Source organism: Chrysemys picta, chromosome 1 (assembly GCF_011386835.1).
Source record: "Chrysemys picta bellii isolate R12L10 chromosome 1, ASM1138683v2, whole genome shotgun sequence".
Taxonomy (NCBI): Eukaryota; Metazoa; Chordata; order Testudines; family Emydidae; genus Chrysemys; species Chrysemys picta.
The window spans coordinates 315,631,438-315,656,645 of NC_088791.1; the positions used below are offsets into that span (position 1 = coordinate 315,631,438).

The 25,208-nt window shown below is 45.2% G+C and overlaps 1 protein-coding gene across 7 annotated transcripts in view; it reads left to right on the forward strand.

Annotated features, from left to right (window-relative positions):
* The first annotated feature begins 7,786 nt into the window (after positions 1-7,786).
* CENPJ (centromere protein J) overlaps positions 7,787-25,208 on the forward strand; it is a 31,250-nt gene continuing 13,828 nt past the window's right edge. For 2 of the 7 annotated variants that reach the window (XR_010597838.1, XM_008169335.4), the window contains exons 1-7: positions 7,790-7,926; positions 9,554-9,988; positions 13,391-13,514; positions 15,999-16,146; positions 19,079-19,184; positions 19,467-21,111; positions 24,844-24,976. Coding sequence is in view for 6 of the 7 variants with exons in the window: in XM_008169335.4 (XP_008167557.3) it covers positions 9,554-9,988; positions 13,391-13,514; positions 15,999-16,146; positions 19,079-19,184; positions 19,467-21,111; positions 24,844-24,976 (2,591 nt within the window). In the remaining variant the exon portion in view is untranslated. The other 5 variants (XM_024105805.3, XM_065581447.1, XM_024105808.3 and 2 more) reach the window with 5 other exon arrangements.

Consider the following 25,208-nt stretch of genomic DNA (forward strand, 5'->3'; position numbering starts at 1 on the left):
ACCAGCTGCAGAGGTGAGTGGGAGCCTCAGGGCTCGGGGGCCATTTAAAGGGCCTCAGGCTCTGGCTGCCGCTACTGCAGCAGAGCCCCGCAGCCTTTAAATTGCCGCCTGAGCCCTGCTGCCGGAGCCCCAGGGTAACGGCGGTGGCTGGGGGCTCCAGCGGTGATTTCAAGGGCCAGGGGCTCCCAGCCGCCGCTGCCGCAGCGGAGCCCTGGGCCCTTTAAATTGCCAACAGAACCCAGGGGGTCCCAGCTGCTGCTGCTACCCTGGGGCTCTGGCAGCAGGGCTCAGGCGGCGATTTAAAGGGCCCAGGGCTCCGGCCGCTGCTGGGAGCCCTAGGCCCTTTAAATTGCCACCTGGGGAAGCTGGTCCGGTACACTGTACTGGCTCTTGCCAGTATGCCGTACCGGCTTACTTTCACCTCTGGCCTCCACAGAATCCTATTAACCTCAAGGGGATTTCATGAGGACACTGAGATTAAACTGCAAGATCGGAGCCATTGTTAGCAATGGGGTTTGTTTTGTTTTTAGCATAGATGAGAAGTCAAAGAGAAATCTTTAATGTCTAAGAATAGAATTTTGGAGGGCCCACAGGGTTTTCATTATAAACAAATACCGAAGGCAAATCACTACAATAATTTATTTAAACTTTATAATACAGGATCCCAAAATTCAGTGGTTTAAAAAAAGGATATATAAGGTAAATGTGGAAGTTCTTGCCTTTTACACAACACTAACTACACCATCAGTGGTACAATGTATGCAGTATGGGGGAACAGTCATTTAGGAAAGATGTAGACAGACTGCAAAAGAAGGATACAGAAAGGTTTATGGACAGGTTCCTGCTGACAGTGTGTGTGTGTGTGTGTGTGTGTGTGTGTGTGTGTGTGTGTGTGTGGAGGGGCACAACCCCCAAACAGCTGGAGTCAAGCCCCCTCCTCTTCTGGGAGTCCTTCCCGTTCTGGAAAGCAGCAGCCCTTCTGTGCAGCTCCCAGCTGTTCCTCTGTCTTTCCCCGAGGTAAAGCAGCAGCAGCTCCCAGCTGTTCCTCCCCTTCTGCCTCAAGCAGGCCTGGTTCAGCTGTTCCACAGGGAGGGGCCCTGTGGCACCATGTGACCCCACATGCCCTCCTGCCTATATTTTGCCTCTGTTTAGGAGGATGCAGACTTGGAGGATATGTGGAAGAAATTAAGATATACTGAGGTGAAGACCAGTATTGGCAACTAGCAAGGAATTAAAGAGCTGCATCTAGTTCATGCGAAACAGAACCCATTTTTCCACTCTCTCCCTTGATACAGCCTTTAGAGTAGCAGCCGTGTTAGTCTGTATCTGCAAAAAGAACAGGAGTACTTGTGGCACCTTAGAGACTAACAAATTTATTTAAGCATAAGCTTTTGTGGGCTACAGCTCACTTTTTCGGATGCATAGAATGGAACATATATTGAGTATAGATATATATGTAAGGGGACTGTTGCCCCCTTACTAACACTCAGTGGGGGTGTTTTGGTTGGCTAGCTCCCAGCACTAAAAGGGGAAGGGTCGATGGCAAATCAGGAGCCTGAGACTGACTGTCCCCAGGAACAATGGGGAGAGGCCAATGCTCCAGATCAGCCTGATTGATAGGGCGGGCAGGCTAATCAGAGAGTCAGGAGGCCGGGGGGGTCCCGTCCTCCGTGTGAACTGGAATGGCCTGAGTCAGACTGAGTGGGGCCGAGCTAAGGAGAGAGCAGGGGCCCAAGCTGAGCTGGAGAGCAGAACCGTGCCAGATCCAGAGCCAGAGACGCAGCCCAGGGAGAGCAGATCCTGTGCTGGGAGCAGAGGTGCAGCCGCAGAGCCAGAGACGCAGCCCAGGGAGAGCAGATCCTGTGCTGGGAGCGGAGCTGCAGCCACAGAGCCAGAGACGCAGCCCAGGGAGAGCAGATCCTGTGCTGGGAGCAGAGCTGCAGCCACAGAGCCAGAGACGCAGCCCGGGGAGAGCAGATCCTGTGCTGGGAGCAGAGCTGCAGCCACAGAGCCAGGTGTGGTGAGCAAGTGGGGCCAGCCAAGGGGGAACCTGGGCAAAGGGCCCAGCACAGAAAGACACCCCCAGACAAGGGCCCTTGCAGGCCAGACCGGGAGGGGGACCTTAACCCTACGGGGGGCTGACGCTGGGAAGAAGGGTCCCACCACTCAAAGCCCGGAGGTGTGTGGCCACCACCATTGCAAGTGTCCAACCCGCAGCGTCTCTGCAGCACGGCCTGGGCCTGAGAAGGAGGCCTGGGACCTACAAGAAGCAGACTGTGACCTGCCCTGACATTCCAGAGACACTGGTTGTGATGTTCCCTGCCACAGAGCAGGGTGATGTGTTTTCCTTTAACCTTTCCCATTTTTCCTTGTTCTTTTCTTTAGATTAATTGTTAATTAAACAACTTGTATTTGCTTTAAATTGTATGGAATAATCAGTGGGTCAGGGAGGTGCCCAGTGTAAAGAGAGTACCCCGGAGTGGGGACACCCTAGCCCCTGTCCTAGGTGACCACAGCAGGGTTGGGGGTCGAGCCCCCCAGGAATCCTGGGCCCAGCCTTGTTGGGGTTACGAGGACTCAGCCAGACAGGAGAGTGGAAGGGGAGCCCTCAAGGGCAGGGAGGCCTCTGGGTAAAGGAAGTGGGAGCGGGGACTCAGATCCTTTCGCTTGCCCACCTCACCGGGGTAGTGCAGAAGTCAGGAAATTTCCCCACAATAGCGGGACCATTCCCCCGCTTACATAATTGGCGTCACGAACAGGATCCTATCCACAGGGTCCATCCCATTGGTTTTCTGGTTAAAGTTCTAGTAGCATGGTCCGGGCCTAGTTGAGCACCCTACCATGGCTGGAATTGAAGAACTACGAACCCAGTTTGCTGAACTTCAGCGCAGATTATCAGACCAAGCGGAGGCATTACAGCAAGCTAGAACTGAACAGAGAGAAGCCTTATCGCTGGCCAAGGCAGTAATAGACCAACAGACAGCAGAAGCTAAGAAACCCCCTACTATTTACGTCCCACGGGAGCGGAAGGTCACGGAGTTTGGTGGCTTTCCGACTAGACCAGGAGACATTACAGTAGAGGAGTGGGTCAAGTCTGTGAAGGCGGCTCTGCGTGTGCTAAGAGTACCTGAAGAAGATCATGTGGACTTCATAGAGGAGCACCTCAAGGGCCAGGCCAAGGCCACAGTAAAGTTCATGGCAGTGGCAGACAAGAAAGATGTGGAAAAGGTATTTGAACTCCTCCTAAAAGTGTATGGAGACAAGGTACCTATTGGAACCCGACTAAAGGAGTTTTTTGAGAGAAAGCAGGAGCCTGGTGAAACTGTCCGGGCATACGCATATGACCTCCAGGAGAGAATGAGCAAAGTGGAACGGCGAGACCCTCAGCGAGTTCCAGACCCAGATACGGTTCTGAAAGAGCAGTTGGTGCTGGGGCTCCGTGATGACTCCCTCCGACGTGAAATGAAAAGGAGGTTTAAAGAAGAGCCCAGTAAGAAGTTCCATGAACTCATGCAGGCTGCCATTATGTGGTCAGAAGAAGAGGAAGTTCCTGTGGCAGAGGCGGCCAAGCCTAATCCCCATACACGAAGTGGGGGCCTAGTGAATGCAGCTGCTGGGGAAAAGGTCCTGCCCCAAACAGAGCTAACATTGGAAAGCTTAAGTGAAGCTGTCCAAAAACTGGCGGTCCAACACGGGGAGATGCTGAAAGTGATGACCGAGTTGATGAAAGAAAAGAATCCCATTAGTATGCCAAAGTATCCAAGGGCACCGGGATCCCGAAGAGCCCCACTGAAGGATGAGCTGGGAAGATACATTTGTTACACTTGTGAAAGGCCAGGACATACTAGCCGAGAATGTCCACTGAGAAGGAGAACAGAGTCCCAGGCACTCGAAACCAATGGGGCACCAGGAGCAAGTGGTCCCTCTACAGTAGAAGGCCAAGCAGTGGCAGAAGGATTCCTAGGCCTGTCCTTTGTGGAAAATCCCTCTGCATACAGTGTTGAGAGGAACATGGGCAGTGCCAGCATATCTAGCGATTTCTGTAAGCGAGCATTTGGAGATTGTCTAACTGCTGAAGTATGTATAGCAGGGGTGAAGACCAGATGTTTGTTAGATACTGGCTCAGAAGTCACCACCATTACTGAGTCGCATTTTCAAAAATATCTGAAGGACAAGGACCTGACCATGCACAGCACACGGTTTGTACGTCTAACAGCTGTTAATGGACTGGCAATCCCAGTGGTGGGGTGCCTCGAAGCAGACATAGAGTATATGGGCCAGACACTGCCAGGAAAATGCATCTTCATCCTGAAAGACAAAGCCTCAAAAGGGAGCCATATAGGAGAAGGAGTCCCAGGGATTCTAGGGATGAACATCATTAGTGAGCTGAAGGAGCTACTGCTGCCAGGAGAAGGAACCAGGAAGATGAACTGTCACGAGCACTCTATGAAGAATGCTGTGCTGAGTAAAGTACTGGCTCGAGAGGAGAGGCAGAGTCTTTCCCTGGGCCCCACAAGGCATATGGGAAATGGTAAAGTGGGCAGAGAACGGAAGACCATTATTCCTCCTTGGAGAGGGAAGATCCTTGACGAACACAGCTGTGTACCAGGAAATGAGCTGCAGGTGACGAAGGAGAAGGGAGGACGGGTTACCTTTCTTCAAGAAAGATGTGATGGGAGACTGCAAGTTCCAGTTCAAGCGGCACGTCAAGGGCTGATTCCTGCACATGTGGCTAACATAAGGGCGTTGCCAGGGAAGCATCAAGAAGTCTTTTCTAAGAATGAGATGACCAATTATGATGACCAGGTCAAAGGTCACCATGACAGGCTGAAGACAGCCTGGAAAGTTGCTCTCAGAACAACTAAAGACAGAGCCCAAAGTAGGAAAGGGACTTATGATAGCAAGTCCAGTGGGGCTCTCATCAGATCTGGTGACTGTGTACCACTTCGTAGCCGTAGACGCCGGAGATGTAATAAAATACAGGACAAATGGAAGCCGAATCCCCCCACTGTGGTCACCCACAACAATCCCGAACTGCCAGTGTACGCTAACCAGCCTGAACGAGGAGGTCCTGGGATAGTAGTACATAGGGACCAGTTGAAACATTGTACTCTTAGTCCAGACAGGGACCATAGGAGGCATAGATCAGTACGCCCTGAGGAGGCTGAAACCAATTGGGAAATGGTTCTAGTCCCACAAACCGAATACAGAGGGGGACAGAGTGGGGCAAACCCAAACCCTAACAAGAATGGCCAGATCCTTCAAACTGACCCAGTATTACCCGAGGATAGGAAAATAGAAAATATGGGTAACGAACCGCCAGTCTTAAGAAGGTCCCAGAGGGCTAATAAGGGCATACTTCCTGTTAGACTTAAAGATAATTATGTTATTGGTTCTATGTAGTGTTTTAATGAATATTGTTATGTATGGTATTAAGAAGTAGATGTGGAATGTTAAATATGCTAAATGTTCTTTTGATAATTGCTAATGGGTTGTTGATATACAATGATATGGGTATATGTTGTTACCATGGGGCCTGGATGTACCGATGTGAATATTGTGGATGTGGCAGTATTTTAGCAAGGGGGAATGTAAGGGGACTGTTGCCCCCTTACTAACACTCAGTGGGGGTGTTTTGGTTGGCTAGCTCCCAGCACTAAAAGGGGAAGGGTCGATGGCAAATCAGGAGCCTGAGACTGACTGTCCCCAGGAACAATGGGGAGAGGCCAATGCTCCAGATCAGCCTGATTGACAGGGCGGGCAGGCTAATCAGAGAGTCAGGAGGCCGGGGGGGTCCCGTCCTCCGTGTGAACTGGAATGGCCTGAGTCAGACTGAGTGGGGCCGAGCTAAGGAGAGAGCAGGGGCCCAAGCTGAGCTGGAGAGCAGAACCGTGCCAGATCCAGAGCCAGAGACGCAGCCCAGGGAGAGCAGATCCTGTGCTGGGAGCAGAGGTGCAGCCGCAGAGCCAGAGACGCAGCCCAGGGAGAGCAGATCCTGTGCTGGGAGCGGAGCTGCAGCCACAGAGCCAGAGACGCAGCCCAGGGAGAGCAGATCCTGTGCTGGGAGCAGAGCTGCAGCCACAGAGCCAGAGACGCAGCCCGGGGAGAGCAGATCCTGTGCTGGGAGCAGAGCTGCAGCCACAGAGCCAGGTGTGGTGAGCAAGTGGGGCCAGCCAAGGGGGAACCTGGGCAAAGGGCCCAGCACAGAAAGACACCCCCAGACAAGGGCCCTTGCAGGCCAGACCGGGAGGGGGACCTTAACCCTACGGGGGGCTGACGCTGGGAAGAAGGGTCCCACCACTCAAAGCCCGGAGGTGTGTGGCCACCACCATTGCAAGTGTCCAACCCGCAGCGTCTCTGCAGCACGGCCTGGGCCTGAGAAGGAGGCCTGGGACCTACAAGAAGCAGACTGTGACCTGCCCTGACATTCCAGAGACACTGGTTGTGATGTTCCCTGCCACAGAGCAGGGTGATGTGTTTTCCTTTAACCTTTCCCATTTTTCCTTGTTCTTTTCTTTAGATTAATTGTTAATTAAACAACTTGTATTTGCTTTAAATTGTATGGAATAATCAGTGGGTCAGGGAGGTGCCCAGTGTAAAGAGAGTACCCCGGAGTGGGGACACCCTAGCCCCTGTCCTAGGTGACCACAGCAGGGTTGGGGGTCGAGCCCCCCAGGAATCCTGGGCCCAGCCTTGTTGGGGTTACGAGGACTCAGCCAGACAGGAGAGTGGAAGGGGAGCCCTCAAGGGCAGGGAGGCCTCTGGGTAAAGGAAGTGGGAGCGGGGACTCAGATCCTTTCGCTTGCCCACCTCACCGGGGTAGTGCAGAAGTCAGGAAATTTCCCCACAATAGCGGGACCATTCCCCCGCTTACATATATACACACACATACAGAGAGCATGAAAAGGTGGGAGTTGTCTTACCAACTCTGAGAGGCCTCTTACTTAATTGGCCTCTCAGAGTTGGTAAGACAACTCCCACCTTTTCATGCTCTCTGTATATATATCTCCTCAATATATGTTCCATTCTATGCATCCGAAGAAGTGGGTGCCACAAGTACTCAAGTCCCAGCCTGTTATGTACCATTGGCTGCTGGGTGCACAATGGTGAGTCACCTGCTGCTGGAACTGAGGGTTGGTCACCTAATGCGCTTGTTACCTGGAAACCCAAAGTGTTCACAGACCTGCCTAAAATGGGAAACTTACAAAGCCCAACACTTCCCCTTTTGTTTACTCCTCCTGCCCTTTCCCCTCCTGCTCCCCCCCTTCAATTGACACCAAAGACTATTATTAAACAAACACACACACACCTAGGAAAATAACATGCACCCATATTGAAGGGAATCCCAACACGACTCTAACGCCTCCTAGTCCACCCTGGCAGGCCCATGCCTCAGTTTATGATTATATCTGATGCTATTTTACAAGATTGCAGAGCTGGGGGCAAGGGCAGCACACCGGCTGTGGCTGGCCAGCAGTGCGGAGGTGTCACAGGCTGTCCTGAGAAACCCTCGGCCCCTAAAAGCCAGGGACTCAACATCGCTCACAGTCACCGCCCCAACCTGGCAGGTGGGGAGGGGTCGCCCTGTGGGGAGGGCAGCGAGGGCCTGAAGGGGAATAGCGGAGGGGAGCTCCCAGCCACAGCCCAGGGCGGCAGCGGTTGGCGAGGAGACGGTGACTGATGATTCAGCCCCGCCCTCTAACTGCCACAGGCCGGGGAAGGTGGGGGCGGGGAGCTCGAGATTTACCATTGAAGCCCAATAACGTCCCGGCTGCTGGCTGAGGCTCTCGGGAGCTGTAGTTCGAACGCCGAAGCCTCCCTCGCCGCCCGGAGAGGAAGTCGTCGAGTTGGGACTATAACTCCCACAATGCCCCGGGCCCGGCATTGTCCAGCCTGTGGCGCTGGGAGGCGGCACGATGGCGGCAGGTTTGTATCGGGAGCTGGCGGGGGGCGCGTTGGACATGAGGAAGCCGGGCGTAGGCCGCACTCGGCTCAGCGGGTGCCTGGCTGGGGGTTGTGTGGAGTAACTGCCTCGGCGCGCGGGGCTCCGGGTGAGGTGTTGAGCGGGGGCAGCAGCTGTTGCGGTCCCCTCCTGGGAGGGGCTGCTTTCGCGCCCCCTCCCCCGCAGGTGTCGGAGGGAGGGGCGAGGTTCCTGGCGGGGGAGGCTGTTGTGCCCACCCCAGTATTCACGGGGGTGATGCTGAAGTACGCACACCACTGGGTCCCGGGCCCCGGGGCGGGGTGTCCCTCGCTTGTAACAGTCGAGATGTGGGGGGGGGGGGTGTTGGGCAGAGGGACTGTGGTGAGTCCTTCGCACCCAGTGGTTGTGTCAGGGCCCGTGTCCCGGGGGATGCTGCAGGTGATGAGGGCGAATGCCGCTGTAGCTTGAATCAGAGGAGTAGCCGTGTTAGTCTGAATCTGTAAAAAGCAACAGAAGGTCCTGTGGCACCTTTAAGACTAACAGAAGTATTGGGAGCATAAGCTTTCGTGGGTAAGAACCTCACTTCTTCAGATGCAAGTAATGGAAATCTCCAGATCTGTAGCTTGAGTGTATGAGGGGAGGGTTACCAGGCTTGTTGCCCACCCGCTTCAAATCTGTGGTGTGATGTCCCACCTGCCAAGTCCTGTTTGGCAAGAGGGAGACTGTCTCCTTTGTATGTTCACCTAAAGACCGCTTTTAAAAGCATCGACTTCTCATGGAAAAATGACTTTTGCTTTGTAGAACTATTGGAAAACTCCCTGGCTGGAATTGTCCTGGTGTGACGTGTGTAGTCTGGGGAACCCTGTCGCCCCCTGTGGTTGCCCGAGTGGGAACTTGCCCGTCCCTGTCTTGCCCCGTTGTTGTAACAGTTTGCAATTCAATTGCAATTCAGAAGCTGCAACAGGGTGTAGGCTTAAGAATATGTTGTACCTTGAACAAGAGTAGACACAAACTAGGACCCAAATGAAGTGTTTCAAAGTGCTCAAAAAATGAGCAAGATTTTAAGTGTTTTACTTTCAGTGAAACAGTAAAATTCACCATATCTAGATAGAGAGACTTTAAACACTGCCTTAAAATGAATGCCAAATAGGTCGTCTTGGCAGCTCCTCAATGATTTTTTTTCTCTTCCCACTCTTGGGGGCCCTATTTAAAAATCTCAGAGCTCCATCACTCTAAATATGTTACTTGATTCAGTGCTTATATATGCTGTATCTTTTGGCATATTTGGAATGTTATTCGTTTACTTGATTGCAATTGATACTAAATTTAAAAGCTTCATTGGTTGTTTTGCTTTATATAATGTGTATTCCTCAGCAAGTGGATGTTTAAGTGGATTCTATTGTACTAGGAACAATACACAAGGATTTAGTTTTATAAATATGTTGAGTGGATTGTAAGCAATTTTATGTATTATTTGTAGGTACATTTAACAGCTTTTTTGATTCTTTTCATGTGTAACTTTCAATACCTGGAAATATTTTTTTTAAAGTTGATAACCAAACCTAAAAGATGTTACTTTGCCAGTTGTACTGCTGCTTGCATAACAGATTAAATTGAAATACATTTTTCCAGATGGGCACTGCTGCAGATTTAAATAGTGAACAAAATGTTATCATACACTGGATGTCCAGTGCTTCCTGTTCCGGAGATATACTAAATCCTAGTTTCCATATTTGGAAAACCAATAGAGATGGACAGTCATCTGGAACTGTAAACATAAGTCACCCAGTTAAAATGCTGCATGTTTCAAACAGCAGTTCTATAAGTGAAGACTCCATGCATGAAGAACAAATCTTGGAGTCTGGCTGCCCTTGTGGACTTCAGTTAAATACAACTGAAACAACTTTTCCAGTTGCAGCATTTCATTTGGTCAAGAAAAAACCCATGTTAACACTTAAAGATGCTCCTGCTCTGTGGAAAGCCCCTAAAACTGACTCTGTATGTGATGAGGGGGATGATCAGAATGAAGCAGATTACAGCGATCCACTTCTACAAAAGCTTGAACAGGTAAAAAAAAACATTTTTTTCCCCTTGACATGACTTCATTAGGATTTCTTGTAATAGTCTATAATTACATCTTCTGTTAACTGCAAGGGTGGGTAGGTCTACACTTCCCTCCGGGTCCGGTGGTAAGCAATCGATCTTCTGGGATCGAAGATGCGATAAATCGATCCCGGAAGTGCTCGCCGTCGACGCCGGTACTCCAGCTCGGCAAGAGGAGTATGCGGCATCGATGGGGGAGCCTGCCTGCCGCGTCTGGACCTGCAGTAAGTTCGAACTAAGGTACTTCAAATTCAGCTACGTTATTAATGTAGCTGAATTTGCGTACCTTAGTTCGAAGTGGGGGGGTTAGTGTGGACCAGGCCAGTGACTGCAGCTACCTAAACATGGCAAGAGGTATTGCTTGCTTTCAGAACAATGCTAGTTTAAAGAGTGAATTCCAAATCACAATAGATCATTAATCTAGCTCTCTCTTCTTCATTATACTCAATATTGAGGGCCAAACCACTTTTTTTTTTTATAAATATGGAGATATATCTATCTCATAGAAAAGGAAGTGAGCCTGAAGGGTCATCGAGTCCAGCCCCCTGCCTTCACTAGCAGGACTAAGTACTATTTTTGCCCCAGATCTCTAAGTGGCCCCCTCAAGGATCGAACTCACAACCCTGGGTTTAGCAGGCCAATGCTCAAACCACTGAGCTATCCCTCCCCCAACTCTGAAAGTGAATTGCTTTAAGTGAAAGTGTATTTATTCGTTCAGCTACTTTAGAATGTTCCATCATTTGTCCCACTGAAGTTGAGAGAAAACGATGCAGTTTTAAAAACCTGTAATACTAAAATGTTATGCTAAAGTGTGATTGGAAATCCGAAAGATAGAGAGACAGTGAAGGTTTTCAGTTTTTTGTTATTGATTTCTTCTATAGCAAAATATTCTGTTAGTCCTTAGAAAATTTATATACCAATATATTTGGCTTTAAAATCTCTCTCCATCTGAGTAGTTTTGCATCTGGCGAGGAAGAAGCCAAACCAATACCCTGGTCCTGAAATGACATACTCTGCCGCTGTGTGGGCATAGGGCTGCACTCATGTAGATGCCATGGCAGGATCAGGGACCTTAGGATCGAGTCATACAGCTGATTACATCACCTACATGTGATCACTTACTGGGTGCACAGCTTTGTTTGGACATGCACTAACAGCTTATTTTTTAAGTTGTCAAAGTTAGATGACGGAAAAGATTATAAAACCAGATGTGGATAATCCAGATAAAATTTGTGAACAGAAGATGAATCTTTTGAGTCTGGAGTAGACTTCATGTTTTCAAAGTGCTGTTACATTTTTTTTTATGTACAATACTTCTTCACTAAAAATGAATGAGGAATAAAGGAATATGCAGCTTTTGGAAGCTATTTGAGTTGCTATTTGATTATAATTTTTGTTTAATTTGGGTTAGGTACATAAAATATTGGAGTCAGATTATTATGAAAACAAAGCCCTCTTTGATAACATTGAAAATAAAATGACCCTCCAGATCAAAATGTCACAACTCACCCCCAAAACTGTATTTTTTTCAAAAGTATTTTACATATGAATAAGTAAATGAATACATCACCAATATGGAATAATGGTGAGGTGCAAAGACGATATGTAATTTTGATATTTAAAGAGGAATTGTTGATGGTTTAAAGAGCACCTTATGCCTCTTTAAAAGCATTGATGTTCTATTTAGGGCATGGCTACACTTGCAGTTGTAGAGCGCTGGGAGTTAAACCAGCGTTCGGAGACTGCAGCAGGGAAAACGCTGCCGAGTGTTTACCGTCTCAGCTGGAAGCACATTGGCGTGGCCACATTAGCAGCTCTTGCAATGCCACAAAGAGCAGTGCATTGTGATAGCTATCCAAGCATGCAAGTGGCTGCAACATGCTTTTCAAATGTGGGGGTGGGGTGAAGTGTGACAGGGAGTGTGTTGTGTGTATGTGGAGGGAGAGAGAGTGGGTTTTTGGGGGGCTGAGAGTGTGTCAGCATGCTGTATTGTAAGTTCAGACAGCAGCAGACCTTCTGCTCTCCCCCCGTCTCTCTCTCACTCACTCAAAGCAAGCAGTATTCCTTTGTCCTGGAGCAGATAAGCAGCCAGCTGTCAGAAACGGAGCTTTGAAAGGGCATATCCGCATTCCTACAGCAAGTTCAAAATAATGACAAGAGTGGCCACTTGACTTACGGGGATTATGGGACGTTTTCAGAGGTCAATCAGAGCGCAGTAATGCAGCATCTCGTTCACACTGGTGCCGCGGCGCTCCAGCAGGGACGCAGCAAACGTTATTCCACTCGCCGAGGTGGAGTACCAGCAGCACTGTAGTTGCGGAGTCAGAGCGCTCTACGTGTCTTGCCAGAGTGGACGGGTAGTGAGCTAGTGCGCCTGGGGCTCCTTTATTGCGCTGTAACTCGCAAGTGTAGCCAAGCCCTTAGAAACCATTCTGACTGCACGTGGGCATGAGTTGTGATATGTTTTGGAGGTGGTTACTTTCCTGTTTATTTAACGAAGACACCAGCATGAGAATAGAACACTTTGTGAGGAAGTACAACTTAGTGGTAAGAATACAAGAGTTGGAGTCAGAACCTGGAATCTGTTCTCAACTTGACCACTAACTGTGTGTGTGTGTGTGTGTGTGTGTGTGTGTGTGTGTGATTTGTCACCTCTATTCATGTTTGAGTAGTATTTTACTTTTACAAGTAATCTTTGTTTTCAATGGGATTGCCTGTGGAATACGACACTATTATGTAAGGGTGGCAATTAGGGGTCCATGGTTAAGTCACTTAGTACCTCTGTACTTTAATCAGTATAAAACTTCCTTGCCTCACTGGGGCATTATGACTCTAAATGTTCTTTAGTGCTTCTTGTTTTTCATTTGCTCTGTTGCATCAAAGCCTTTTCTGCTGTAACTAACTGAGATGTCACCTGTTATATTATGACTTCAAATAAGAAATGAGCAACAGGATGAATTCCTATGATAAGGATTTTATTTCCATTAGATATTTCAAATCTTAATAAAAAGATACTAGTACAAACATAAATATTAGTCAAATATTGATATCTTTCAAAAAAATTTCTCAAAGTCTTCAAGGTGGGGTTTTCTATATAATTTACAAGTTGGTCCATTTAAAGGCTAGTGGAACTATTAAAGAATTGGTCACTGGAGGAAATACCTTCAGTATAATTTGTTTAAAAATATACTATTAGTGAGTGTAGGGCTTAGTTTTAACATAACTTGTTTACATCCTGTTCAAATGCCACTTGTTATAATAAAGCATCTTCATGCAAGAAATATAAAAAGCATTTCATGCTAGTTATTCTCAAATTCTAAGAAAACTATTGACTTCAAACACATTTGGTTTTTATGCTTGATAAAGCTAAAAGAAATACAACATCAGAAACAAGAACAGTTGAAGAAGCAACAGATGGAACAACTTCAAAGGCTTATGGAAGAGCAAAAGAAACTACTTATCATGGTATCTGGCCATCAAGGACTCCCTGGTAAGTGGAGAAGTAAAGCATACAGTATACCTTAAGGAAATGGAACACTTTAATTTTAATATTCTATTTAAAATGTTGAGTACTGTTTCACACAATATCACAAAACTACTAGATTAGTCCCAGGTAAATACTGCATTATTTAAAATAATATTTTAAAAACTACTAATCAACATTCATATTACGGTAGCATCCAAACACCTCAACCAGGACTGGGTTCTTGTTGTGTTTGGTGCTCTACAAACATGTAGCATGATAGGGCCCTTGCCTTGGAGAACTTAGTCTAAATAGAAAAGACAGAAAAATAGTGATAAAAACAAAATTTAAAAAAGTGAATCTTAAACTCCCCCCCCCCCAACATATCCCTTTCCCTTCTCTCTGTTCAGCTATCTCAGAAAACCTCCTTCATCACTGTTGACCCAAAGTGCCTTTTTTCACTCTTCCCCACCCCACAGAAATAACCTTAGGCTTCATCTGGAGGGGAAGAAAAAAAACCTTTAGCTACAGACTGGCCAGATGTGTGTAAAAGCACCTGTTCCTGCCAGGAACTCTAGGGAGAGGGGTCCATTTGACCAATCCAATTCTGGAGCTGCTGTCTCCTCCTCGCAGAGACAACAATATTGTAATGGAAATACAAAGCATAATGCATTTTTTCCTCCCCCTTCAAGACTATGCTCAAAAGTCAGGAGATCGGAGTCAACGATATGGACATCCAGCTAGTTCAAACACTGTGCCTTACTTGCCACCACCTGTGTACCAGAATCTCAGTGGAGATAGTGCTCAGATCCTGGATGATTTTTCTTTTTGTTTCTTCACGTACATGAGTAAATTACTACAAAAATTAAACAAGGAATGCATCTTATCTTTAAAGAGCAGTTTATCTTCAGATTCTATCAGTGAGAAACAGTGTCTAGATCAGCGGGTCGCGAGCCCGTTTTAATGGGGACTGGCTTAGACTTGCTTGTGCTAGGGGCCCGAAGCCAAACCCCCCAGTATCTGGGGCCAAAGCCCGAGGACTGGCAAGGGCTTTGGCTTTGCCCCACTCCTGGGGCAGTGGGACTTTGGCCCCCCCGGTCCCACCTCCTGAGGTCAAGTAGTAATTTTTTGTCAGAAGGGGGTAGCGGTGCAGTGAGAGCCCCTGGTCTAGATGCATCTCTGAAAATGCAAAACGATTTGAAGAACGAGGACCACAAAAATACTACTGGTTAGTTAAATTTATTGAAAGAATTTTCTAGATGAGCTGGAGTCTTTTCATAGTTATTGATCTTAGTATCTTCCTAGGATACAGTAAGCATTTAATTTTCTGTTAACTATTGGTTCACTAGATGGTAATTAAATCCTAGTTACCTGTCACTAGGCTATATATTTGTCAGCCAATGGGCCTAATTCTACCCCTATTGAAGTCCAATGGGAGTTTTGCCATTCACTTCAATGTCAGCAAGATCAGGCCCTTTATATCTTGTGGCCTCATGCTTTTTAACCTTTTTGTCAATGAGCTGGAAGAAAACATGAAATTATTACAGATAAAGTTTGCAGATGACACAAAATTGGGGGAATGGTAAATATTGAAGAGGACAGGTCCCTGATACACAGTGCTTAGATCACTTGACAAGTTGCATGCAGGCACACAGTATGCATTTCAGTACAGTCAAATATAAAGTCATACATCTGGGAACAAAGTATGTAGGTTGTACTTGCAGGATGGGGGACTCTATCCTGGAAAGAACTGATTCTGCTATTGGAGTATTAGGATCACAGTGGGTAATCAACTGAACATGAGCTTCTAGCATGATGCTATGGTCAAGAGTTAATTTGAGCCTTGGAAGTATAAATAGGAACATTGAGTAGTAGTAGTATATTACTTCTGTATATGGCAGTGGTGCGACCACTCTTGGAATTCTGTGTCTAGGTCTGATGCCAACAAGTCAAGAAGGAGGTTGAAAAATTGGAGGGGGTTCACAAAAGAGACAGAATGATTAAGAGATTGGAAAACATGCCTTATAGTGATAGTCTCAAGTAGATCAATCTATTTAGTTTATCGAAGAGGAAGTTAAGGGGTGACTTGATCATAGTCTAGAAGTGGAGAATAAGAATTTGATAATAGATGTTTTTTCAACCTAGTAGACAAAGGTATACCAGAATCCAATGGCTAGAAGTTGAAGCTAGGCATATTCAGAATGGAAACAAGGTGCAGATTTTTAAATGACTGTAAGTATCCATTGGAACAACTATCAAGAGTTGTGGTGGATTCTCCAACGCTGGAAATTTTTAATTCAAGATTGGATGTTCTAAAAGATACTCTAGTTCAAACAGGAATTAATTGAGGGAAGTCTCATGGCTTTGTATTACCCAGGTCAGACTAAATAACAATAGTCCCTTTTGACTTTGTAATCTGTGAATTGCCTCTGAATGTTGTTCCTGGTTTTTAAAATACAAGCTGAAAACTGATTCCACAGTAGAAAAAGACTCCTATCCATCATTTCATAGGAGAAAGCACTTGGTGTCCAAAACAAAAGATGGAAAAGTCTGTTGGAGGTGAAGACAGTGACGCTGATCATTTATGTTCAAGAAATGTAGATTTGTCTGAAAGTCCCAATGGAAGAAAATGCTTACAAGCAGCTAACATAGAGGAGAGGTAAATGTAAGCTTATAAGTAATAGTTTTATCCAATCTTTTCTGACCAAGTTCTAAGACCTGATTGAAAGTGGTTGGGGCTTCTAGATACTACTCAAACACAAATATTAAATTTTAAACCAAGTGGGCCCCCATTGTTATAGGCATTATACAGAGATATGGTAAAAGAAGTCCCTGCCCCTAAAGTCTTATGGTGTGGCATAACAGGTGGATGAAATAAATGAGTGTAGGGATAAGGTAATGGTAAACCAAAATCATGTTTTGGCATAGCTTTACTGTGTGCACAACTATAATTGTAATGAGTCAATCCAGTAGCAGTAATCACAACTTTCTTTGGCATAGCTATTATCAGATGGCCTTTTTCTGTAAGCATCATGGCAGAGGTGAGTCTGAAGGAGAGATGTGGAAGAGGATAAGGTGATGGCTTTATACCTCTTGATAGGGAGTCTCTCTTGTGTGTGGGGGCAGGGGAGGGGGTGTAAAATGGACTAATGGGTGGTAAAGACTGGCATTACTGATGAAGCGAAACCAAAATGAACATAGGGTTAAATAGAACAGGGCTAAGTTGTGCATGTCCTTGAAAGCATGGACAGGAAGTCTGTGTTTGATGAAGTGAAAGAGGAGGGGTGATCTAGTCAGAGTGACAGGCTACGAAGATGACCTTAACAATAGCATTTTGAATGCCCTCAGTGCAAAATTGGAGAAATCAAGACACAAGGAGTATGTCTACACTGCAATAAAACACCTGCAGTTGGCCTATGTCAGTTGACTGTAGCTTGCGGGGCTATAAAATTACAGTGTAGATGTCTGGGCTCAGGTTGTCACCGAGGATCTGGGACCCCTCCTCGCTCTTGGACATCTACACTGCAATTTTATAGCCCTGCGGCCTGAGCCCCATGAGCTCGAGTCAGCTGACATGGGCCAGCCATGGGTGTTTATAGCAGTGTAGACATTTGGAACATGACCAGGGCCTGGATAAGAGTTTGGCATAATGGAAGGATAAGATCTTTGACATCCAGTGTAAGAAGCAGCAGCAAGATTTAGATGTGCTGTGACTAAGGTCCTAGTGGGGAGCCAGCTGTGGTCACTCAATTAGGGTGAACTGCAAAAAAATGGTGCAGACAATCCCCATAAAGCTGGTGGATATTCCAATACCTAGATTTACCAAGCCAGCATAAAACAGCTTCTTTATTACCTCACTGGTTACTCAGAAGGCCAAACAACACAATTCCCTTACAGTGATCCAGCCTCAGGCTTCCATCCAGGTACCCATGTCAAATATGATGATGATTTCTGTACGTCTTATTTCATTATATAAAAGAAAAAGTTCTACCAATCCCAAAGGATTGGACACATTACCTCCCAGGTTAATGAATGTTTCAGATCTTACCCAAATACATGCTACAGCCAATTCTTATTAACTAAACTAAAATTTATTAAAAAACGAGAGAGTATGGTTAAAATATCAATATACATACAGACATGAGTTCAATTCATTGAGGTTCAGATTCACAGCAGAGATGGTGAGCTTTGTAGTTGCAAAGAGTTCCTTTAGAATTCAGTTCATAGGTCACAGTCCAATGTCCAAATCTCATATCCAGGGCGTACCAGCATAACTGGGACCTCTGTCTTGCAACTCAAACTTCCCCTGATGAGATCTAAGCAGATCTGAGATGACCGAATCAGGACCCAAGGATCTTTTATACAATTTTACGTCTTTTGACAAGTTGGAATTCCTCAGGGAACAAAAGGTAATTAGGATGACTTTGAAGGAGGTCCATCACTGGTACTTAGCTATACGAATTAACATAAGGGTTTGCTTGTTCCTCCACCATTCACAGTACATTTCAAAGAGCGATGAATACTGAGAGATCCCATGTTTGCAATTCATTTACATGATCGGCTGTTCTTTTGACCTCTGAATTATCAGAATACAGCATAGACAGGGACTGTTGAATATATTGTCCACCCTACTCATACATAAATATTATTTCCCCACATGTCTTCTGTGGGTTATTTATTTTGCAGGATGTTTAACCCTTTCTAGCCATGCGTCACACATGCCTTTCATGGTTACTTAAAACAAATGTGATAAAGTACAGTAGAACCTCAAAGATATGAACACTAGAGTTACGGACTGATCCGTCAACCGAACATCACGTGAAACCAGAAGTAACCAATTAGGCAGCAGCAGAGACAAAAAAAAAAAAGCAAATACTGTACTGTGCATTGCATCTTAAAGGTAGGGACATCTGGGCTGCCTGTCCCCACCCCACCCCTACCCCCACATGCAGGACACCAACTTACTGCTAGAAAGTAAAGATGCTGAGATTCGCAGGCAAAGCTGTGAACCTCCACTGCCAGCCCAAGGCAGCCGGAGCATAAGCAGCACTGGGGTCTGCACTGCTTTCCTATAAGCCGTGGATGCTGTTTTCACCCTCTCCCCCGGCCAGGGGGGAAGAGAAGGTGGGAGGAAGCGGTTTTCATCACCTCCCACCGGCTGGGAGGGGGGTATGCTCTGTTTTCTTCACCACCACCACCCCTCACATCCCCCTGCCAATCCCAGTTGAGAGGGGGACAAGCTTGCCGGTAAAGTAGCTGCCTCTGTAAACTGGTCCAGAGTGTGAACTGCTGGAGCCGGAGCTGCATTTTATTCAGAAGAACTCAGGGATTCCTGAGGTGTCCGTAACTCTGAGGTTCTACTGTAATATCATTGTGCTTGTCTTTGAGAATCGCTGGTAATCTAGCATATTCTTTAAATTAAATAGCCTTAGCTTTGCCACTGGATACCTAAATGACTAAAGAACTTTTTAATTCCTTACCTGCTTATATAATTTTCATATGTTGTATGATCAATTACATTTTTAATTGCATTGTCAAACAGAGATTTAACTTTAACATTGGAGTTTGTAACTTTAAAAAAATTATACTAGGCCTATTAAAGCTGGGATTCAGGAGAGGAAACAGACGTTTGAAGAATTCCTTGAAGAACAGATACGATTAGAAGACCAGCGCCTGAAGCAAAAAGAGGAGCAACAGGTTAATTATTATTAACACTACAGTTATTTATATACTTTCCCAAAATGTACTAGAAACTTTACAAACATGTGAGAAGACAGGTCCCTGCTCTGAAGAGCTTACAATTTTATATATGCAATATTCAAGTTCTTAAAAACAATTATTCTATTTTGTAAAGATTTTCACCTTCCTTAAAACTATAGTGGGACAGGTACTGTGTAACTTTACATATTAGTAAGCCTTACTTAGATAAGTCTGTAAATATATAATGGAAGTTTTAATGTGTTGTTGTTGTTTTTTAAGGAAGTGGGAAGGTCAACCTTTCAGAAACTACTGACAAGACGACCCTTTCTGAAACGGGGAGAAGGCTTAACTAGGTTCACTAATGCCAAATCTAAAGTAACTAAGTATAAAGAAAGCAAACTGATGACTCAGCAAAGTACTTTGGAGGACAGAAATGTTGTTAAAGTGGACAGACCACAAATACAGCGGAAAACTGCACCTTTAAGCAAGGAACAGGTTTCTGAGAATTTTGCTGTGCCCTCTAAAAAATGTAACCGAGCAGCTAAAACAACAAATGATTCTGTCTTCCCTGTTCAGAAGGCCATAGTACTCAAGAATCATATTGGAAAAAATATATCGCCACCAACAGCGAGACTGCAGACTGAGAAGAATCTTGGACAGTTCAGAGATTCTTTCAGATCAGAAATCAACAGCAAATTTGAAAATAAAGAAAACATAATGGAGTTTGCCAGGCCAACTGACAAATTTTCAGATACAGAAAAGCCTCAGCTGTCCACAGAATTTACCAAAACTTTTTCTTTTTCCAAATGTTCTACAAGTCACCCTGTAAAAGATCCAGAACTTTCTTTTGAACTTTCATTCCAAAATAAGTTGGAAAACTGGGAAAAAGAAAAGGAAAAAGAGAACATAGAATTAGATGAATTTTTGTTTCTAGAACAGGTTGCTGATGAAGTATCTTTCTCGAGTAATTCCTCATTTGTACAACTGTTCTTGGATCGAGATCAGCAAATTTCAAAAGGCCGTAGAATGTCTTCTACCCCTGTCAAAGCAATGCTGCAGCAGCAGCAGCAGCAGATGAATGCCCTAGATATTATAAATAACAAAAATAAAAAAGCAGAAATTATCTTACAAGGAAATAAAAATGACAGGGCAATTACACATACAGTCTTGGATTTGAGGGCATCTGTTAGACTAAGGGACCAATTAAATAAAACAGATAATAAAATATTTCAGACTTCTTCCACTGCAGCATCTCCAACTTTAAAAAGCACTGAATGGAATGTAAATGAAGATAAAGATGATGGAAGCAGTGTCATTACTACAAAGTCTGAGGAGGAACTTGAGACCACCTTAAAATGTGCAAATGAAGATGCTAAAAAGTTCATTTTGAGCATCAGAGAAGATAATCCAGTATTCTGTGATTGCACAGGACCTGTCAAAGACCTCAGCAAAGAAAGCAAAAGTAGGGATGTTGATCTTGACTTATCGGACAAAGATTATAGTAGTGATGAATCCAATTTGCTACCAAATCAGAGTAATAGCAAAGTGTCTGAATCTCAAAGACATGTTTCATGTACAAATAGGAATAAGGTTGAATTTGATGATGAAAGAACATGGACTGACCTTCAAGAAAATGAGATTCAACATGAAGCACCCCAAAATGATACCATTAAAGTACCTCCACAAACTGACTATTACAATAAAAGTGAAATGGCTGCCCCAGATAAAACAATAAAGAGGAAGGTTGCTTCAATAAAGAAGGGAGATGATTTGCCCAAACAGAGTGTGACAGATGGTGATGCAAGTACACCTCCCACATCAGACCTCATGATGAAACTCTTTCCTTCACTGAAACCTAAACAGAAGCCAGACTCTCATGCAAGGCATGAAACCAAATCAAATGTGGGACAAGAAGAAGCAGGAGGTAAGAGAATAATAAAACACACATACATCACTGTAGAATGAGCACTAGGTATTCTTAAAACATGCAATCAAAATAATGGAGAGGAATGAAAAAATTACTGGTGTTGTCTTGTAGTTTCTGTTAATTATCAGTCATGCAAATTTAGTGTGTGCTGTCATAAACTTGTACTGAACTGTTGCTATATCAGCAACGAGCAATAGCTAGAGCTGTGCAAATCTGCAGATATTTGTGACTCGTTTTTATGGCTTGGATGTAGATACAAATTTGGTATCCGTGCAGCGCTCTTGCAATAGTTTTAGAAAAAATGTTTGTGACCAGTGACATGACTTCAAAAAATTTTTTTTAACTAGATGCTCAGATCACTTTACTTGTAAATTTTATTAATTGAAGTTACTGAAAGGGATTCATGCCAAATATCAATATTTAGAGTCTGATTCTCCACTCATTGATACTGCTGCAAATCATGAATAGTGTCAATGAAATCTGGAATTAGTGTGTGTTTTTTAAACAATATCAGGGTTGGAAGGGACCTCAGGAGATCATCTAGTCCAACTCCCTGCTCAAAGCAGGACCAAGCCCCAGACAGATTTTTGCCCCAGATCCCTAAATGGTCCCCTCAAGGATTGAACTTACAACCTTGGGTTTAGCAGGCCAATGCTCAAACCACTGAGCTATCCCTCCCCCCACTTGTCTTACTAGTGTAAGTAAGAGGAGAATCAGGCCCTTAGAACTTTGTTCTAGAGTGGGCTGTAATTTGAGATTTCTGGTTTGCAAGAAATTTTGCTACTTTTGAAATTTGGTTTTGTTCCAAATCAGAATAGAACCAAATTTTTCAAAATGTGTCGAACTGGAAATCCTGAATTTTTCTGGGAACACCAACACTTGGTATTTCCGAAACAAAATACGCTCCTTAGGTCTGGAAGCTGCTGACTGTAATTTGACACACTTTTCATTTTCATAACTGCTAATACCCTCAGAAGTCAGTCAGCTCTGGGGCTTCCGGGGTCTCCATCTCTCAGGGCTGGCCACTTGGGAATTGGGCAGCAGAGAGGCAGCTGGTCTGAGAGTCTGGAATCATTGGGGTCTCTGGCCGAGGTATGTCCATCCAGATGGGGTTGCCTAGGAGCCCTAAGCCCAGGTTTCCAGTTCTTTGAGATGCTGGCTCCACAACAGGGAGGCTGGAAGCCCTGGTGTGATAGGGCTGCTCTTCAACTGTGGACTGTGGGAACCTGGGTTCCATCAGAACCCTACTAGTGACTTGACAAAAGTTTGTTGAATCTGACCTGGTTTCACTAGACATTTTGGGTTCAACAAACTGGTGTTGTCTGACAAAACTCCGATTTATTAGAAAATTTTCAACCAGCTCTCCCTAGTTCATAATTAACGCTACGTTTTAGTCACAGGTATTTTTTAGTAAAAGTCACAGACGGGTCATGGGCAGTAAACAAAAATTCACGGCCCATGACCTGTCCATGACTTTTCCTAAAAATACCTGTGACTAAAACTTGGGGGGGGGGGGGGGCGGAGGGGGGGCTGCCCAGGGCCCTGGAGGTGTGGGGGGAGGATGGCCTGAGTGCTGGAGAGGGGGGACAGGTGGCGGTGCATGGCTTGGGATCCCCGTTGGAGGGTGGGACCCTCACTGGTGCTGGTGAGGGGGGCAGGCAGCAGCGCGTGGCCTGGGACCCCCGCAGGTGTTGGTGGATTGGCGAGGCTGGCAGGCTCCCTACGTGACTCCTCCCTCCCTACTCCCCCACCCACAAGCAGCAGAGTTTGGGTGGTGGGAGTGGGCATAGTGGGCATGGGATGGGGTGAGGCCAGGCCCTGGGCGGCGCTTACCTGGTGGGCTCCCTGGAAGTAGCGACATGCTCCTCACTCAGCTGCTAGGTGGAGGCGTGGCCAGGCAGCTGTGTGTGCTGCCTTCACCTGCAGCACTGCCCCCACAGCTCCCATTGGTTGCTTCCTAACAATCTTCAGAGCACAATTCTTCTTCCTACTAGAGAGTCTTTAGGCTTGTAGCTACATTTCCTTTGATAGTTTTTCATCATCCTTTACAGCAGCCTAATTTTAATAATTTAGATTTGCTGGTCAGTAGGATTCTTTTTAAGTACACAAGCTGATTGTTCTAATGCAAAAATATGTGAGGGAGCATTGTTTGTTGTTGTGGGTTTTGTTTGTTTTGTTTTTTTGGAGACCTGGACTTTGTCAATGGTTTAGTGGTAGCAAAATGCACTGCAGCCTGTATGTTAAGAGTTCAGATCCTGGGTTTCGTAGACTATTGGGCCTGGGAGGATGGACTCAGCACTACATCTGTGTATGTAGATAGAAACAACTTTTGTTACATTGTCAAATGTAATGCCACTTTCCCCCCCCCCCCCCATTGTTGTCAATCTGTATTCACATCTGCCTTCTCTTAACTACCTGAATAAATTCAGCAATTCTAACAAACCTTTACTGGAAAAATACTTAGCAAAATTAATCTAGATACGTACTAAAATACAAAAAGCACATTGCTGATCATTTAATATCTGGCAAAATAATTTTATACCATAAACAGGGTATGGATTCAGATTTGTCTTGTTATCCAGAAGCTGCTTGCTTGCCTTTTTAAATTAAAGCCTCTAGTGTTTTGGTTGAGAAGAAAATTTTAAAAAGTCACTGTGTAACCAATGCAGAGAGAACTGCCTCATTAATTTTAGGAAGGCGTTTATTCAGATGCCCAGTGACAATGATTTAAACATCAATATTAACTGTTTCATTCCTCATGTAAGAAAGGAGATGAAGGATCATAGATCTCCACAAGAAACTTTGAGCACCATTTCACTTTGGTGCCCCAAGTGGAAAGTGGTTAGGAGATACCACCATTTTAAAAAACAAAAACAAAAAACAAACTTCCAATCAAGAAGAGCCTAACCGAGCCCATGGGTGTTTTCGAGCCTTACTTATGTCTAGAAAGCTCACAGCAGCAAGACTCCCAGCCTGGATCAACAGACTTAAGCTTGCAGGGCTCATACTACTACTCTTTTTAAAAAAAAAAAATAGCAGTGTAGACAGCTCTTCGAAGTAGCAGCTTGGGCTCTGAAGCCAAGGGAGGAAGGGGTAGGCTTCAGAGCCCGAGCTGCTATTTTGAAGAGCTGTCTATACAGCTATATATATATCTATCTATATTTTTTAAGAGACCTAGAAAATGCCAGAGTCTGTCAACCCGGGCTGGGGGCTTGCTGCTCTTTGCTGGGTAGATGTACCTACTGAGGTTGAGCCAAGCTCCCCGAACCCAGGGAGTATGAACAATCATTCTTTGAATATCTGCATACTATACTTGGAAGTTGATCTTATTTTGCTGACATGCATGGGCAGAGTTTGTTTTGTGGGCACAGCTTTGAAGAGCCTGACCACCTCCCTTCCATGCCCCCCACCCCGTATGAATCCTGATCATAACTTCAATGAGAATTACTCTATTTTGAAGACTAATTCAGATTTAAATTTGTATTCCTTGCATACCCTGTTGTGCCTGTACAACAAATATATTCAAAACCTGAGATGGTTGAACAAGAAGCACAGATTGCTTTGATAAGGACTGACTTATGTATCACCTACTGTATTATTTGGAGACTAGTTATTTATATCTCAGAGTAAGATCAACTGATGAAATCATTTATATCTGACAATTTAGTGTATACTTCAACACTCTCTGTATGAATGTCTCTTAACTTGGGTATACCTGTTCCCTGATAGGAGACATTGTTCGATCCCGGGTACTCAGAGAGAAGCTTGTTGAATTGGAAACAGAAATTGAAAGATTCAGAGCTGAAAATGCATCTCTAACAAAACTCCGTGAAGAACGAGAGAGCTCTTTAGAAAATCTCAGGTAATTTTTCAATGGAAGTATTTCACTGTATTTTATTTGCTTAGTAAATAGATCTCCTTAACTGTTTATTTAGAGCAGGGGTGGGCAAACTTTTTGGCCTGGGGGCCGCATAGGTTTTTGGAAATTGTATGGCGGGCCGGTTAGAGGAGGGGGTCGTGGCCCAGCCCCTATCCACTACCTCCAGGACTCCTGCCCCATCCACCTCTCCCTGCTCCCTGTCCCCTGACTGCCT